This window comes from Tursiops truncatus, chromosome X (genome assembly GCF_011762595.2).
Source record: "Tursiops truncatus isolate mTurTru1 chromosome X, mTurTru1.mat.Y, whole genome shotgun sequence".
Taxonomy (NCBI): domain Eukaryota; kingdom Metazoa; phylum Chordata; class Mammalia; order Artiodactyla; family Delphinidae; genus Tursiops; species Tursiops truncatus.
The window spans coordinates 79,020,137-79,037,615 of NC_047055.1; the positions used below are offsets into that span (position 1 = coordinate 79,020,137).

General features: G+C 40.3%; 1 protein-coding gene across 1 annotated transcript in view; it reads left to right on the forward strand.

Moving 5' to 3' along the window:
* Positions 1-17,479, forward strand: part of TAF1 (TATA-box binding protein associated factor 1) — an 82,023-nt gene that overhangs the window by 18,164 nt on the left and 46,380 nt on the right. The window contains exons 11-17 of the mRNA XM_073798888.1: positions 4,382-4,531; positions 4,706-4,825; positions 5,131-5,306; positions 5,892-6,070; positions 7,721-7,934; positions 15,345-15,510; positions 16,810-17,021. Of these exons, the coding sequence (XP_073654989.1) occupies positions 4,382-4,531; positions 4,706-4,825; positions 5,131-5,306; positions 5,892-6,070; positions 7,721-7,934; positions 15,345-15,510; positions 16,810-17,021 (1,217 nt within the window). The remainder of the gene's footprint in view (positions 1-4,381; positions 4,532-4,705; positions 4,826-5,130; positions 5,307-5,891; positions 6,071-7,720; positions 7,935-15,344; positions 15,511-16,809; positions 17,022-17,479) is intronic.

Below are 17,479 nucleotides of genomic sequence, written 5' to 3' on the forward strand. Positions count from 1 at the left end.
TCAGTAGGTGTTCTGTAGGAGTTGCTCCACGTGTAGATGTATTTCTGGTGTATCTGTGGGGAGGAAGGTGATCTCGGTGTCTTACTCTTACACCATCTTCTCCTCTGCTCCAGTATTTGTTTTTATTTGTATCACTGATTTATTTCATCTGGGATAATATTCTCAAGGTTCATTCAGGTTGTAGCATGTGTCAGAATTTCCTTCCTTTTTTTTTTTTTTTTTAAGAGTTTTTGTTTTGTTTTTTATTATCTTTGGCTGTGTTGGGTCTTTGTTGCTGCACGCGGGCTTTCTCTAGTTGCGGCGAGCGGGGGCTACTCTTTGTTGCGGAGAGCGGGCTTCTCATTGCAGTGGCTTCTTTTGTTGCGGAGCACGGGATCTAGGTGCGCGGGCTTCAGTAGTTGTGGCGCATGGGCTCTAGAGCGCAGGCTCAGTAGTTGTGGTGCACGGGCTTAGTTGCTCCATGGCATGTGGGATCTTCCCGGACCAGGGCTCGAACCCGTGTCCCCTGCATTGGCAGGCAGATTCTTAACCACTGTGCCACCAGGGAAGCCCTTCCTTCCTTTTTAAGGCTGAATAATATTCTGTGATATATATATACACACACACACACATATACCATGGAATATTAATTTTGGTTATCCATTCATCCATTGATGGACATTTGCATTGTTTCCACCTCTTAGCTGTTGTGAATAGTGCTACTATGAACATGGGTGTGCAGGTATCTCTTCAAGACCTTACTTTCAATTCTTTTGCATATATACCCAGAAATGGAATTGTTGGATCATATGGTAATTCTATTTTTATCAGTAGTTGTTTCAGGAACCTCCATAATGTTTTTCAAAGCATCTGCACTGTTTTACATTCCTATCAATGGTGTATAAGAGTTCCAACATCTCCACTTTTTCATCAGCATTTATTTATTGTTTTTTTGATAAGTAGCTATGTCAGTGGGTGTGAGGTGGTATCTTAGTGTGGTTTTGATTTGCATTTCGTTGATGATTAGTGTCTTTTCATGTGCTTGTTGGCCGTTTGTATGCCTTATTTTGAGAAATGTCTGTTCAAGCCCTTTGCCCATTTTTTGTTTGTTTGTTTTTTTGGCGGTACGAGGGCCTCTCACTGTTGTGGCCTCTCCCTGTTGCGGAGCACAGGCTCTGGACGTGCAGGCTCAGCGACCATGGCTCACGGGCCTAGCCGCTCTGCGGCATGTGGGATCTTCCCGGTTTGGGGCACAAACCCATGTCCGCTGCATCAGCAGGCGGACTCTCAACCACTGCGCCACCAGGGAAGCCCCTTTTGCCCATTTTTGAATTGTGTTGTTTGCTTTTTGCGGTTGAGTTGCAGGAGTTTATATATTCTGGGTGTTAACCTCTTTTCAGATATATGTTATGCAAATATTTTCTCCCATTCCATAGGTTGCCTTTCACTCGGTTGTGTCCTTTGTTGCTGAGAAATTTTAAATTTTGATGTAGTCCAGTTTACCTAATTTTACTTTTGTCACTTGTGCTTTTGGTTCCATATCCAGGAGATCATTGCCAAATCCAGTGTCGGGAAGCTTTTCCCCGTCTTTTCTTCTAAGAGTTTTACATTGTTAGTTCTTACATTTCAGTGTTTGTCCCATTTTGAGTTAATTTTTGTATATGGCGTAAAGTAAAGGTCCACCTTCGTTATTTTGTACGTGGGTGTTCTATTTTCCCAACACCATTCGTTGAAAGTATAAATTTTTTCTTGTCTGTGTTCTTCACTCTAATGATGTTGAGATTCATCCAGGTGGTTGTGTGTATTAATAGTTTGTTCCTTTTATTGCTGCGTAGCATACTACAGTATGGATGTACCACAGTTTGTTTAATCATCTGTCAAAGGGCATTTTGGTTGTTCCCAGGTTTTGGCTATTATGAATAAAGCTGCTTTAAATATCCATGTATAAATCTTTATATGGACATACATTTTTTTGGTGGGGGGGTAAATACCTAGAAGTGAAATTGCTGGGTTGTGTGGTAACTCTGTTTTACCTTTGGAGGAACTGCCAGACTTTTCCACAGTGGCTGCACCATCTACATTCCTACTAGCAGTGTATGAGGGTTCCAGTTTTCCAACATCCTTATCAACACTTGTTATTTTCTATTTATTATTATTACTCTTATTATTATTGCCCTCCTATAGTGGGTGTGAAGTGGTCTGTCATTGCAGTTTTAATTTGCATTTCCCTGATAGCTAAAGATGTTGAGCATCTTTCTATGTGCTTATTTATCATCCAGTTATCTTCTTTGGTTGAGGGTCTGTATCTCTTTTGCCCATTTTTATTTTTAATTAGTTGTTTGTTTTCTTCTAAAGTTTTGAGAGTTCTTTATGTATTCTAGGTCCGAGTTCCTTATCAGGTATGTGATTTACAAAGATTTTTCTCCCAGTCTGAGGCTTGTGTTTTAATTGTCTTAGCAGTGTCTTATGAAGAGCTGAAGTCTAACTTGTAAATCTTCTCCTTTGTTGCTTGTGGTTTTGGTGTTATATGTAAGATATTTTAATCTAACTCAGGGTTGCAAAATTTTTTTCTTATATTTTCTCCTAAAGGTTTTATTGTTTTAGATCTTATGGTTAGATCCATTTTGAGTTAATTTTTGTTTAGGGTGTAAGGTGTAGATTAAGATTCTTTTTTTTTTTTTTTTTTGTGGTACACAGGCCTCTCACTGTTGTGGCCTCTCCCGTTGCGGAGCACAGGCTCCAGACGCGCAGGCCCAGCAGCCATGGCTCACGGGCCTAGCTGCTCCGCAGCATGTGGGATCTTCCCAGACCGGAGCACGAACCCATGTCCCCTGCATTGGCAGGCAGACTTTCAACCACTGCGCCACCAGGGAAGCCCTAAGGTTCATTTTTCTTTGCATATGAATGTCCAGTTATTCTAGTACCATTTATCAAAAAATTAAATTATCTTTTAAAACAAAAATTTGGTCATATCACTCTCTTGCCCAAAGACTTCCTTTGGGTCCTCATTTCTTTTAGGAAGAAATCCTTAACATGATTCATAAGGCTTTACATGATTTTGGTCTTGTACTGTAATACAACTCTCACCTCCTCTCATCTGTCACTGCCCATCTTTTTTTTTTTTTTTTTTTTTGAACATCTTTATTGGAGTATAATTGCTTTACAATGGTATGTTAGTTTCAGCTTCACAATAAAATGAATCAGTTATATATATACATATGTTCCCATATCTCTTCACTGCCCATCTTATACTCTAAGCTCCAAACATACTGAAGTTCATTCAGTTCCCTTAATTTCTTTCTGCTGTCTTCTGGGATTTTGCAACTGCTCCTCCTTCTGCCTAGAATGTTTTCTCTCCACTCCTCTGTCATCTGACCTTCATCTACAAGTTATATTCTCCTGGAAGCTTTCCCCAACTCTGGCCCTCACTCCCACCCTTCATTCAGATTGGATCACCATCCTTTCCTTCTTTGTGTACATATAGCACTTTTTACTTTCCTATCATGGCACTGATCATGCAGTATTGAATTCGTTGGTTTATTTGTCTCTCCCTCACTAATATGAGGTCCTTGAGAAAGTAGTGCTTGACATGTGGTAGGTATTCCATAAATATTTGTTAAATGAGTGAATGACTGTCAGTGAGGTCAGGCAGAGTGACTAAAGAAGCATTGTTGTACTATTCTTTTGAGGTTGGAGTTAACAATGAGTGTATGTCTAAGAATTTCCAAAATTAAAGATTCTGTTGAATGGCCTTCAAGATTGAATTTCGAGTAGAGAATTGGTCTCTTTCTAGCTAATAATTTATACTCTTGACTGGTCTGTTTGGACAAGCACATTCCCCTTGTCTTAACTGCCTGATTATTTAATGGGGTCGATGAACACTATTCAGGGTCCCAGGAGAGGACAGGCCTTTTTGACCAAACCAGTGGCAGAGGTAGAATACACTTTAATTTATTGCTACTGGGACTGGGGCCAGCGCTTTTGTAAAGCATGCTTATCATCTAATTGTGAGAGTCATTCTGAAGAAGGCGTTTGAGCAATTGGACAATCAAATTTGGTCATCAATCTAACTTAACTCTTTGAGCATCATGAGGGTGGGGGGAACACTGTCTTTGAGAACTCTCAGTCAAACCCAAGGGATATGGGGCTGAAGGTACCACTGTTCAACATACTCCTACTTATACTGACTGAGATCTTGGCCTCTATTTATTATCATGATTTAAGTACCATAGGAAAGAACAGCAGGCTGAGTACTGGGCAGCTTTATGAAACTATTGATCTCTGTGGGCAGTTTAAGGAAGCATCAAATTGTACATTATTGTAATTATCCTCACCTTCTAAGTATTGCTAGACATAGAGCAAATGTTTCCCACCACCCTTTGAATCTTTTTCTGTACCTCAGGTTCGCACTGCTCCTTGGAACACCACAAGGGCCTTCATTGCTGCCATGAAGGGCAAGTGTCTCCTGGAGGTGACTGGGGTGGCAGATCCCACAGGGTGTGGTGAAGGATTCTCCTATGTGAAGATTCCAAACAAACCAACACAGCAGAAGGTGAGACTGTCTGAATTTCTAGAGGTTAAAAATCAAGGGAGGAAGAAATAGAGGTTAAGGAATGGAGATGAATGGGTGGGGATCTGGAAAGCCATTAAAATGTTGACAGGATGACTTAAATGCCTACTATAAAGAGTTTTACTAGTATTCTCTCTTGTTTTGTTTCTGAGGTAGGATGATAAGGAGCCTCAGCCAGTGAAGAAGACAGTGACAGGAACAGATGCAGACCTCCGTCGCCTGTCACTGAAAAATGCCAAGCAACTTCTACGTAAATTTGGCGTGCCTGAGGAAGAGGTGGGTGTGGAAGAGGAAGACTTACAGGCTCCTAGGGGCTTTGTATAGAGAGGGAAAAGCTTGGAGGCAGATGTTAGGAACTAATCTGGAGAATTTTGTACGGTAGGTTGTGGTAAACTGGATCTTAGATACTTTTTCAGGAGTTAGCTTTCTCAAAGCTTTCTGTTTAACATGCTTTGGGTGATTCCATTGTTGTTGTGTTTTTTTGGTTTTTTGGGGGTTTTTTTTGGTCTAACTCTCTAACCGTGTACCCTGGTTTGTCCTTTGAAATCCCTGAATGATTTGTGTGTGTGTGTCTCTTGTAGATTAAAAAGTTGTCCCGCTGGGAAGTGATCGATGTAGTACGCACAATGTCAACAGAACAGGCCCGCTCTGGAGAGGGGCCCATGAGTAAATTTGCCCGTGGATCAAGGTTTTCTGTCGCTGAGCATCAAGAGCGTTACAAAGAGGAATGTCAGCGCATCTTTGACCTGCAGAACAAGTGTGTTGTTTTAGTGCTGTAGAAAATCCAGGCTGGAAAGGGGAGGGGTCCCAGACATTATTTTATAGTGAAGAGAAGGTCACCTAATAAAGTGACTAGTGGTCAGGTATCTGAGATTTCAGGGCGGTGTCTATTCATAATACTGCTAGAGTACCTACTCCCTTCAAAGCAGCTTGGCAAAGGTTTTGAATGGCAAGAACTGCTAGGTTCCATGGCAACTTTTGTGGCCTACTTGGGCCTGGCAGCCATTACAGTGGTGATGGGCAACAGTAGGCTTAGTGGTTAGAGGATGGTAATGCTCTATTTAAAATGACCAATGTACTGATTTGTTTCTCAGGCTTTTTCCAGGAATTGTGAAAGAGTTGCAGTACTATTTCATATTTTGAACTTGCCTTGTGACTAAATTTCTGGGAAAACTTCGTAGAGCTTCTCTGTTCAGGGTCCCATGTCTTAGTGGATTTTGAATATTTCTTTTTTAAGGTTGATTTCTCAATTTCCTACTCTTGCCTAAACTAAAACTGTATTTCTTCAGTTGTTTCTACACGTTTATGTTTCCCTCTTCTTAACATTGTTTTTTCTTTTTAGGGTTTTGTCATCAACTGAAATCTTATCAACTGACACAGATAGCAGCTCAGCTGAAGACAGTGACTTTGAGGAGATGGGAAAGAACATCGAGAACATGTTGCAGAATAAGAAAACCAGCTCTCAGCTGTCACGTGAGCGGGAGGAGCAGGAGCGGAAGGAACTGCAGCGGATGCTACTGGGTGAGGGTAGTGACTTCACAGACAGACAAGAAAAAGAAAGATGAAGAAAGTGTAAATAACCACACTAATAACTGAGATAGAGCTGGAGGCAGAAGAAGTAGGGGACGAGTGTAGAAAAGGCTATAGAAGAGGTAGAGAGATTCTGCAAACTGGACTGTAGGTTTGTCTGTGGGGCACAAATTGAAGAGATGTTGCCAGTCCACTACGGCCTCTGTCTGTATTAGGCCTGGCCAAGCCAGGGCTATCCGTGCTGTACATCAGTTGAGTTTTCTGGGCATTCATCCTAGAGGATAAGAGTTTTTAATACAGAATCTGTGGATGAATTGGGGGATTGTTAATGAACCCTCTGAAATCACATGTACAATTCTGTGCAAATGTGCCTTTTCTGAGAAGATCCATATGGCTTTCAGAAGATTCTTAAAGGAGTCTTAGACCCTAAAAAGTTTAAAATCACCAACCCAAAATTGCATAAGTTGACGGTGGGGATGAGAAAAGCCTAAACTGGTTTGGGATCTGGTCACTGGGAATGAAAAGAGGAGAAAAATCAAAGGGACCTTAAGATTTCACTCTTGCTTGCTAGAAAGATGGTGGTACCATTGATTAAAGTAGTAAATTTCAGAAAAAGAAGCAGGTTTAAGAAGGAAAGGTGTAATATGTGGTGTTTGAGGTCCCCATGATACTCCCAGTATAGATGTCAAGCAGGCAATTGAAAACTTGGTTGTAGATACTGAGAGGGAGGATAAAGGCTGAAGATGAAGGTTTAAATGACTATTTTCACTCACAGTAGTCTTTCCTTTGTTTCCTCCCTGTAAAAGCTTTGTGTAATTCTGTTGTTCTGGCTACTTTGTGAAGATGTGATAAAGCCTTTCCTCGAGTGTGGTCCTGGACCAGCAGTATCTACATCACATGGGAGCTTGTTAGAAATGCAGCATCTCAGGTCTCACCCCAAACCTACTGAATTAGAATCTATTTTAACAAGATCCTCAGATGATTCCTATTCATTCATATTAAAAGTTTGAGAAGCATACGCTAGGCCTTGAAACTCTGGATTTTTTCTGTGGTGCCTTTTTTTTTTTTTTTTTTTTTTTGCGGTACGCAGGCCTCTCACTGTTGTGGCCTCTCCCGTTGCGGAGCACAGGCTCCAGACGCGCAGGCCCAGCGGCCATGGCTCATGGGCCCAGCCGCTCCGCGGCACATGGGATCTTCCCAGACCGGGGCACAAACCCGTGTCCCCTGCATCGGCAGGCAGACTCTCAACCACTGCACCACCAGGGAAGCCCTGTGGTGCCATCTTTTTCCCCTGGGTTCTTTTCTATAATGCGACCATCAACTGCTTCCTGCTTGGACTTTATTCTTGTGCTGTTGTTCAGAGGAATCAGAATACAGCTACTGCTCTTCTGTCCTCTATATAACAAACGTGTTTTTTGAGATCCTTTCAGAACTTTCTGTACTTACAAAAATAACTCTGACAGTGGTAAAATGAAGTCAGGAAAGGACAATTCAGTGTATTCTTGGGGCTGGTGGTGACTGATGCTTTCTGTAGAAACATAGTTCTGTGGCATGTTGAGCTTCAGGGTCTCCACTCAGCCCCAAGAAAATGGCCATTTGGGTGGTAGGGGGAATTTGTGGAAATCTTTTTCTGCCTTGCAGCAGCAGGCTCAGCAGCATCAGGAAACAATCACAGAGATGATGACACAGCTTCTGTGACTAGCCTTAACTCTTCTGCCACCGGCCGTTGTCTCAAGATTTATCGCACATTTCGCGATGAAGAGGGGAAAGAATATGTTCGCTGTGAGACCGTCCGAAAGCCAGCTGTCATTGATGCCTATGTGCGTATACGGACCACGAAAGATGAGGAATTCATGTGAGTTTGACTCCCTCCCCACGTTCCAGTGCGATAAGAAGAATGATAATGATGGGGAAGGGAGTGAGGGTGGATGCTTGAGTTTTTTATATTTTTAATTTTTAAATATTTTTTTATTTTTTATTATTTGAATATTCTTTTTCACACACACACACACACACACACACACACTGTATTTTATTTTTACAAGAGATAAACTGACACCAAGCATTGTAAATGGATGACCACAACAAAAGTAACAATGATTGCAATTACCAAACATGAAACACACTCATACTATGTCATAGTATTGACATTCAGTCCAGTAATCCTCCACTATAACAGCTCCTTTACTTTGCAGTGAAAATTGATTTGTATATTTTTTGCCTCTGAGTCCTGGTGGCTTTTTCTTTTTTTAATTCAAACAGAAAGTCATAAAAATTATAATCATCCTCATTAGTTCACTCAGTCCCATGTAATTAATTTTTTTTATCTTGATCTTTTTTTCAATATTTATTTATTTGTTTGTTTATTTATTTATGGCTGCGTTGGGTTTTTGTTGCTGCACGCAGGCTTTCTCTAGTTGCGGCAAGTGGGGGCTACTCTTCATTGCCATGCATGGGCTTCTCATTGTCGTCGCTTCACTTGTTGCAGAGCACAGGCTCTAGGCGTGCGGGCTTCAGTAGTTGTAGCACACAGGCTCAGTAGTTGTGGCTCACGAGCTCTAGAACTCAGGCTCAGTAGTTGTGGCACACAGGCTTAGTTGCTCCGTGGCATGTGGGATCTTCCCAGGCCAGGGCTTGAACCCGTGTCCCTTGCGTTGGCAGACAGATTCTTAACCACTGTGCCACTAGGGAAGCCCCATCTTGATCTTTTGTTAGCACTTTTATGAATTCATCAGTTTTACATTAGAGTTCTGAAAATGCTTATTCACTTCAGTTCAGCAGTATAGTCAGTTACCAGAAACCTGTACTTGTCAGAGTCTTTTCCATGAATTCCTTGAAGATGAAAACCTTTTATAGGAACATGTTTGCAAAAGCATCAGAGGACACCCAGAACGGTCTGTAAATGACAAAAGACTTAAAAATGACCGTGGTTAAAGATTTGATGAAAGTTCGTAATAACGCAATTGACAAGGAAATTTCGTTATTTCTGAGATACACATTTTAAAATAATAACTAGAAGTATGACTTATAACATTATACCAGAACATATAAGATTTTTAGAAATTTCATGTCATGTCTGAAACATTTATATTAACATATGTCCATACAAATAACCCAAAGAAAGTTTAGTATTAGTTGTTTTTTTGTTAGTTTGTGTCTCAACTTCTGCCCTGCAAACCGGTTCATCTGTACCATTTTTCTAGGTTCCACATACATGTGTTAATATGCGATATTTGTTTTTCTCTTTCTGACTTACTTCACTCTGTATGACAGTCTCTAGATCCATCCACGTCTCAACAAATGACTCAATTTCGTCCTTTTTATAGCTGAGTAATATTCCATTGTATATATGTAACACAACTTCTTTTATCCATTCGTCTGTCGATGGGCATTTAGGTTGCTTCCATGACCTGGTTATTGTAAACAGTGCTGCAGTGAACATTGGGGTGCATGTGTCTTTTTGAATTATGGTTTTCTCTGGGTATATGCCCAATAGTGGGATTGTTGGGTCATATGGTAATTCTATTTTTCGTTTTTTAAGGAACCTCCATACTGTTCTCCATAGTGGCTGTATCAATTTACATTCCCACCAACAGTGCAAGAGGGTTCCCTTTTCTCCACACCCTCTCCAGCATTTGTTGTTTGTAGATTTTCTGATGATGCCCATTCTAACTGGTGTGAGGTGATACCTCATTGTAGTTTTGATTTGCACTTCTCTACTAATTACTGATGTTGAGCAGCTTTTCATGTGCTTCTTGGCCATCTGTATGTCTTCTTTGGAGAAATGTCTATTTAGGTCTTCTGCCCATTTTTGGATTGGGTTGTTTGTTTCTTTAATATTGAGCTGCATGAGCTGTTTATATATTTTGGAGATTAATTCTTTGTCCATTGATTCATTTGCAAATATTTTCTCCCATTCTGAGGGTTATCTTTTTGTCTTGTTTATGGTTTCCTTTGCTGTGCAGAAGCTTGGAAGTTTCATTAGGTCCCATTTGTTTATTTTTGTTTTTATTTCCATTACTCTAGGAGGTGGATGAAAAAAGATCTTGCTGTGATTTATGTCAAAGAGTGTTTCTTCCTATGTTTTCCTCTAAGAGTTTGATAGTTTCTGGCCTTACATTTAGGTCTTTAATCCATTTTGAGTTTATTTTTGTGTATGGTGTTAGGGAGTGTTCTAATTTCATTCTTTTACATGTAGCTGTCCAGTTTGCCCAGCACCACTTATTGAAGAGACTGTCTTTTCTCCATTGTATATCTTTGCTTCCTTTGTCATAGATTAGTTGACCATAGGTGCATGGGTTTATCTCTGGGCTTTGTGTCTTGTTCCATTGATCTACGTTTCTGTTTTTGTGCCAGTACCATATTGTCTTGATTACTGTAGCCTTGTAGTATAGTCTGAAGTCAGGGTGTCTGATTCCTCCAGCTCCGTTTTTTTTCCCTCAAGATTGCTTTGGCTATTCGGGGTCTTTTGTGTCTCCATACAAATTTTAAGACGATTTGTTCTAGTTCCGTAAAAAATGCCATTGGTAATTTGATAGGGATTGCATTGAATCTGTAGATTGCTTTGGGTAGTGTAGTCAATTTCACAATGTTGATTCTGCCAATCCAAGAACATGGTATATCTCTCCATCTGTTGGTATCATCTTTAATTTCTTTCATCAGTGTCTTATAGTTTTCTGCATACAGGTCTTTTGTCTCCTTAGGTAGGTTTATTCCTAGGTATTTTATTCTTTTTTGGTAAGTGAGAGTGTTTCCATAATTTCTCTTTCAGATTTTTCATCATTAGTGTATAGGAATGCAAGAGATTTCTGTGCATTAATTTTGTATCCTGCAACTTTACCAAATTCATTGATTAGCTCTAGTAGTTTTCTGGTGGCATCTTTAGGATTTTCTGTGTATAGTATCATGTCATCTGCAAACAGTGACAGTTTTACTTCTTCTTTTCCAGTTTGTATTCCTTTTATTTCTTTTCCTTCTGTGATTGCCATAGCTAGGACTTCCAAAACTGTGTTGAATAATAGTGGTGAGAGTGGACATCCTTGTCTTGTTCCTGATCTTAGAGGAAATGCTTTCAGTTTTTCACCATTGAGAATGATGTTTGCTGTGGTTTGTCATATATGGCCTTTATTATGTTGAGGTAGGTTCCCTCTATGCCCACTTTCTGGAGAGTTTTTATCATAAATTGGTGTTGAATTTTGTAAAAAAGCTTTTCTTCTGCATCTATTGAGATGATCATATGGTTTTTATTCTTCAATTTGTTAATATGGTGTATCACATTGGTTGATTTGTGTATATTGAAGAATCCTTGCATCCCTGGGATAAATCCCACTTGATCATGGTGTATGATCCTTTTAATGTCTTGTGGATTCTGTTGCTAGTATTTTGTTGAGGATTTTTGCATCTATATTCATCAGTGATATTGGTCTGTTATTTTCTTTTTTTGTAGTATCTTTGTCTGGTTTTGGTGTCGGGGTGATGGTGGCCTCATAGAATGAGTTTGGGGGTGTTCCTTCCTCTGCAGTTTTTTGGAAGAGTTTGAGAAGGATGGGTGTTAGCTCTTCTCTGAATTTTTGATAGAATTCACCTGTGAAGCCATCTGTTCCTGGACTTTTGTTTCTTGGAAGATTTTTAATCACAGTTTCAATTTCATTACTTTTGATTAGTCTGTTCATATTTTCTCTTTCTTCCTGGTTCAGTCTTGGAAGGTTATACCTTTCTAAGAATTTGTCCATTTCTTCCAGGTTGTCCATTTTATTGGCATAGAGTTGCTTGTAGTAGTCTCTTAGGATGCTTTGTATTTCTGTGGTGTCTGTTGTAACTTCTTTTTCATTTCTAATTTTATTGATTTGAGTCCTCTCCCTCTTTTTCTTGATGAGTCTGGCTAATGGTTTATCAATTTTGTTTATCTTCTCAAAGAACCAGTTTTAGTTTTATTGATCTTTGCTATTGTTTTCTTTGTTTCTATTTCATTTACTTCTGCTCTGCTCTTTATGATTTCTTTCCTTCCGCTAATTTTGGATTTTGTTTGTTCTTCTTTTTCTAGTTCCTTTAGGTGTAATGTTAGATTGTTTACTTGAGATTTTTGTTTCTTGAGGTAGGCTTGTGTAGCTATAAACTTCCCTCTTAGAACTGCTTTTGCTGCATCCCATAGATTTTGGATCATCGTGTTTTCATTGTCATTTGTCTCTAGTTATTTTTTGATGTCCTCTTTGATTTCTTCAGTGATCTCTTGGTTATTTAGCAACGTATTGTTTAGCCTCCATGTGTGTGTGTTTTTTACGTTTTTTTCCCTGTAATTCATTTCTAATCTCATAGCATTGTGGTCAGAAAAGATGCTTTATATGATTTCAATTTTCTTAAATTTACTGAGGCTTGATTTGTGACCCAAGATGTGATCTGTCCTAGAGAATGTTCCGTGCGCCCTTGAGAAGAAAGTGTAATCTGCTGTTTTTGGATGGGATGTGCTATAAATATCAATTAAATCTATCTGGTCTGTTGTGTCATTTAAAGCTTCTATTTCTTTGTTTATTTTCTGTTTGGATGATCTGTCCACTGGTGTAAGTGAGGTGTTAAAGTCCCCCACTGTTATTGTGTTACTGTCAATTTCCTCTTTTATAGCTGTTAGCAGTTGCCTTATGTATTGAGAGCGCTCCTATGTTGGGTGCATATATATTTATAATTGTTATATCTTCTTCTTGGAATGATCCCTTGATCATTATGTAGTGTCCTTCCTTTCTCTTGTAATATTCTTTATTTTAAAGTATTTTTTCTGATATGAGTTAGCTACTCCAGCTTTCTTTTGATTTCCATTTGCATGGAATATCTTTTTCCATCCCCTCACTTTCAGTCTGTATGTGTCCCTAGGTCTGAAGTGGGTCTCTTCTGGACAGCATATATATGGGTCTTGTTTTTGTATCCATTCAGCAAGCCTGTGTCCTTTGGTTGGAGCATTTAATCCATTCACTTTTAAGGTAATTATCGATATGTATGTTCCTATGACCAGTTTCTTAATTGTTTTTGGTTTGTTTTTGTAGGTCCTTTTCTTCTCTTGTGTTTCCCACTCGGAGAAGTTCCTTTAGCAGTTGTTGTAGAGCTGGTTTGGTGGTGCTGAATTCTTTTAGCTTTTGCTTGTCTGTAAAGCTTTTGATTTCTCCATGGAATCTGAATGAGATCCTTGCTGCATAGAGTAATCTTGGTTGTAGTTTCTTCCCTGTCATCACTTTAAGTATATCATGCCACTCCCTTCTGGCTTGTAGAGTTTCTGCTGAGAAATCAGCTGTTAACCTTATGGGAGTTCCCTTGTATTTTATTTGTTGTTTTTCCCTTGCTGCTTTCAATAATTTTTCTTTGTCTTTAATTTTTGCCAGTTTGATTACTGTGTCTCAGCGTGTTTCTCCTTGGGTTTATCCTGTATGAGACTTTCTGCGCTTCCTGGACTTGGGTGGCTATTTCCTTTCCCATGTTAGGGAAGTTTTCGACTATAATCTCTTCAGATATCTTCTCGGGTCCTTTCTCTCTCTCTTCTCCTTCTGGGACCCCTATAATGCGAATGTTGTTGTGTTTAATGTTGTCCCAGACGTCTCTTAGGCTGTCTTCATTTCTTTTCATTCTTTTTTCTTTAGTCTGTTCCACAGCAGTGAATTCCACCATTCTGTCTTCCAGGTCACTTATCCGTTCTTCTGCCTCAGTTATCCTGCTATTGATTCCTTCTAGTGTAGTTTTCATTTCAGTTATTGTATTGTTCATCTCTGTTTGTTTGTTCTTTAATTCTTCTAGGTCTTTGTTAAACATTTCTTGCAGCTTCTTGATCTTTGCCTCCATTCTTTTTCTAAGGTCCTGGATCATCTTCACTATCATTATTCTGAATTCTTTTTCTGGAAGGTTGCCTATCTCCACTTCATTTAGTTGTTTTTCTGGCGTTTTATCTTGTTCCTTCATCTGGTATTAGCCCTCTACCTTTTCATCTTGTCTGTCTTTCTGCGAATGTGGTTTTTGTTCCACAGGCTGCAGGATTGTAGTTCTTCCTTCTTCTCCTGTCTGCCCTCTGGTGGATGAGGCTATCTAAGAGGCTTGATGGGAGGGACTGTTGGTGGGTAGAGCTGACTGTTGCTCTGGTGGGCAGAGCTTAGTTAAACTTTAATCCACTTGACTGTTGATGGGTGAGGTTGTGTTCCCTCCTTGTTGGTTGTTTGGCCTGAGGCAACCCAACAGTGGAGCCTACCTGGGCTCTTTGGTGGGGCTAATGACAGACTCTGGGAGGGCTCACTCCAAGGAGTACTTCCCAGAACTTCTGCTGCCAGTGTCCTTGTCCCTACCATGAGCCACAGCCCCCCCAACATCGCCTCTGCAGGAGACCCTCCAACACTAGCAGGTAGGTCTGGTTCAGCCTCCCCTGGAGTCACTGCTCCTTCCCATGGGTCCCAATGCGCACACTACTTTGTGTGTGCCCTCCAAAATTGGAGTCTCTCTTTCCCCCAGTCCTGTCAAAGTCCTGCAATCAATTCCCACTAGGCTTCAAAGTCTGATTCTCTAGGAATTCCTCCTCCCATTGCTGGACCCCCAGGTTGGGAAGCCTGACATGGGGCTCAGAACCTTCACGCCAGTGGGTTGACTTCTGTGGTATAAGTGTTCGCCAGTCTGTGAGTCACCCACCCACCAGTTATGGGATTTGATTTTACTGTGATTGCGCCCCTCCTACTGTCTCATTGTGGCTTCTTCTTTGTCTTTGGATGTGGGGTATCTTTTTTGGTGAGTTCCAGTGTCTCCCTGTTGATGATTGTCCAGCAGCAGCTAGTTGTGATTCTGGTGTTCTCGCAAGAGGGAGTGAGAGCACGTCCTTCTACTCTGCCATCTTGGTTCCTCCCGATGCTTGAGTTTTAGTGACAGGATTCTGCACAGTTGTCCCTGGAAGTCTGTTTTAATTGGGAACCATTTTGCCTTTAGAACTTTGGGTTTGAACAAAGCCAAATCACAGGGAGAATTCCAAATTTGCTGCAAAATAAAGGCATGTGTTTAGTTCCACTGGGTCCTTTGTATTTTCATTGGTTGGTTGGCAAAAATCTTAGGGACTCCTCAGGGCTTCTCATTCTGAGAGAGGTGCCTCTCTGCACGTGGAAGAATGATGAGCAGGTTAGATGGGGATGCCAGGTAGGCCCTTTTGTTTCATTATTGATGGATTACTTTAGTCCTGAGATGTTTGCTATCAGGACAGTGTTCTTGGTTTAAGTTTGCTTATGGATCTGTGATTTTTTTCCCCATTATTTAGTCGCAAATTTGCCCTTTTTGATGAGCAGCATCGAGAAGAGATGCGAAAAGAACGGCGGAGGATTCAAGAGCAACTGAGGCGGCTTAAGCGAAACCAGGAAAAGGAGAAGCTTAAGGGTCCTCCTGAGAAGAAGCCCAAAAAAATGAAGGAGCGTCCTGACCTAAAAGTAAGTGTATGTGGTGTGATCATAACTAAGAAAGCATACCTTTTCCCTTAGCTTTTGGCATCCTCCCTTACTGGGAATGAGGGCAGTATTGTGGAAAACTAGTTTGAATTGATGTGGCCACTTGGGTGTTATTAGTACTATTGTGACTGGTACTGACAACACCAGACTTGATCTGGTGTCTTTGGGTGTCATTTATACTTCATCCATTGGAAATATTTTCTGTGAGTTGAGATAGGCGTGGTGGATTTTTTTTAACATGTACACGTATGTACATATATGAACACATCTTGTTTTTCAATTGCATGTATTAAAAGAAGCAACAGAAAAAAATCATACAGTACAGGTTGCTTTGCATAATTTAGGTGGGATTCCAGATATTACTCTGCAGTGTAACTGTAACGTGCATCACAAAATGAGGCAACTGTGGTACAGTGGAAAGAGCCATGGACTCGGAAACAGAAGATCTGGGTTCAGGTTCTTGTTCTGCCATTTAGTAACTCTGTGACCGTAACCTCTCCAAACCTGTTTTCTCTTCTATAAAATGATACCTATCTCACACTGGTGTTGTATTAAAGTATATAATGCATGGGAAGCACTTTATAAACTAAAATTCTCAACAAATGGGAACTGCTGTTAACACGTACTGAGGTCATTAAGTATTTTAATGTTTCTTTCTTCCATGTGATATTATATAAGTATTGTATGATACAGTATTGATCCATTTTACAGATGAAACTGAGGGCAGTTGCAAAAGTAAGATGGAGACTTCGGCTTTTTGTTTTTTGGGGTTTTTTGCCACACTGCACGGCTTGTGGGATCTTAGTTCCCTGACCAGGGGTTGAACCCAGGCCCTCTGCAATGAGAGCACGGAGTCCTAACCACTGGACCACCAGGGAATTCCTGGAGACTTGGTATTATTAAGCCTTTTCCTTGAGGCTGGGAATACACCCATGCTGGCTGCCTGTGAAGCTGAATTCAGCCTTGGGCTTCCAGTAGCCTTTCTTATGCATATTTAATATTTTCGTAGTTTACAACTTAAATTGGGGGTAGAAATCCTCTTTTCTCCTTCACTTGGTTTTTAAAGTAATGTTCAGTCTCTGGATTTCGTTTTGTTTTTAATGTGTCATTTCCATACATGCACTTTTGTCTAGTGCCTTCTGGTTGAAAGGCGTATAACGATTCTGTTAGAATAAAATTTCTGGGCCTGCCTTTGTTTCTTTTCTACCTTCTATATATTTCTTAAAGCTAACAGGAAGAAGCCTGCTTACCTCTGACATGTTGATACTTTTCCTTTTGCAGCTGAAATGTGGGGCTTGTGGTGCCATTGGGCACATGAGAACAAACAAATTCTGCCCCCTTTATTATCAAACAAATGCCCCACCTTCCAACCCTGTTGCCATGACAGAGGAGCAGGAGGAAGAGTTGGAAAAGACAGTCATTCATAATGATAATGAAGAACTTATCAAGGTTGAAGGGACCAAGATTGTCTTAGGGAAGCAACTAATTGAGAGGTAAGAGATAGCAGGTGGGAGAGATCTGTTGGTGGTATCGATGGGTGGCAGGGGTGGGTGTGATGTGTTCTCTGAAGTGGAACTGAGGACATAGGAACTTTGATGGATTTTCCTCACTAATTGTTGCCAGTAATGAAAATTAGTCTTGTGAAGCACTCATTAAGCTCCACCACTTGCCCTTGGGCATGCTACCTAACTTTTCTGAGTCTTAGTTTCCTTATTTAGAAAATAAAATCACCCTTACAACGGTAGCTATGAAGGTAAAATGAGGGAGACTGTATAAAAAATGTAGTATAGTGCCTGGCATATAGTAGATGCTCTTCCCATTCTACTTCCAGGCACTTGTAATATTTGTAAGGTCCCTGATCTCAGATGTTCTGATAATGGACCATCCAAAAAGATTAAGGAGACAAACTATGCTTATACTTATCTGTCTCTTGCTCTCAGAGAATTTGATA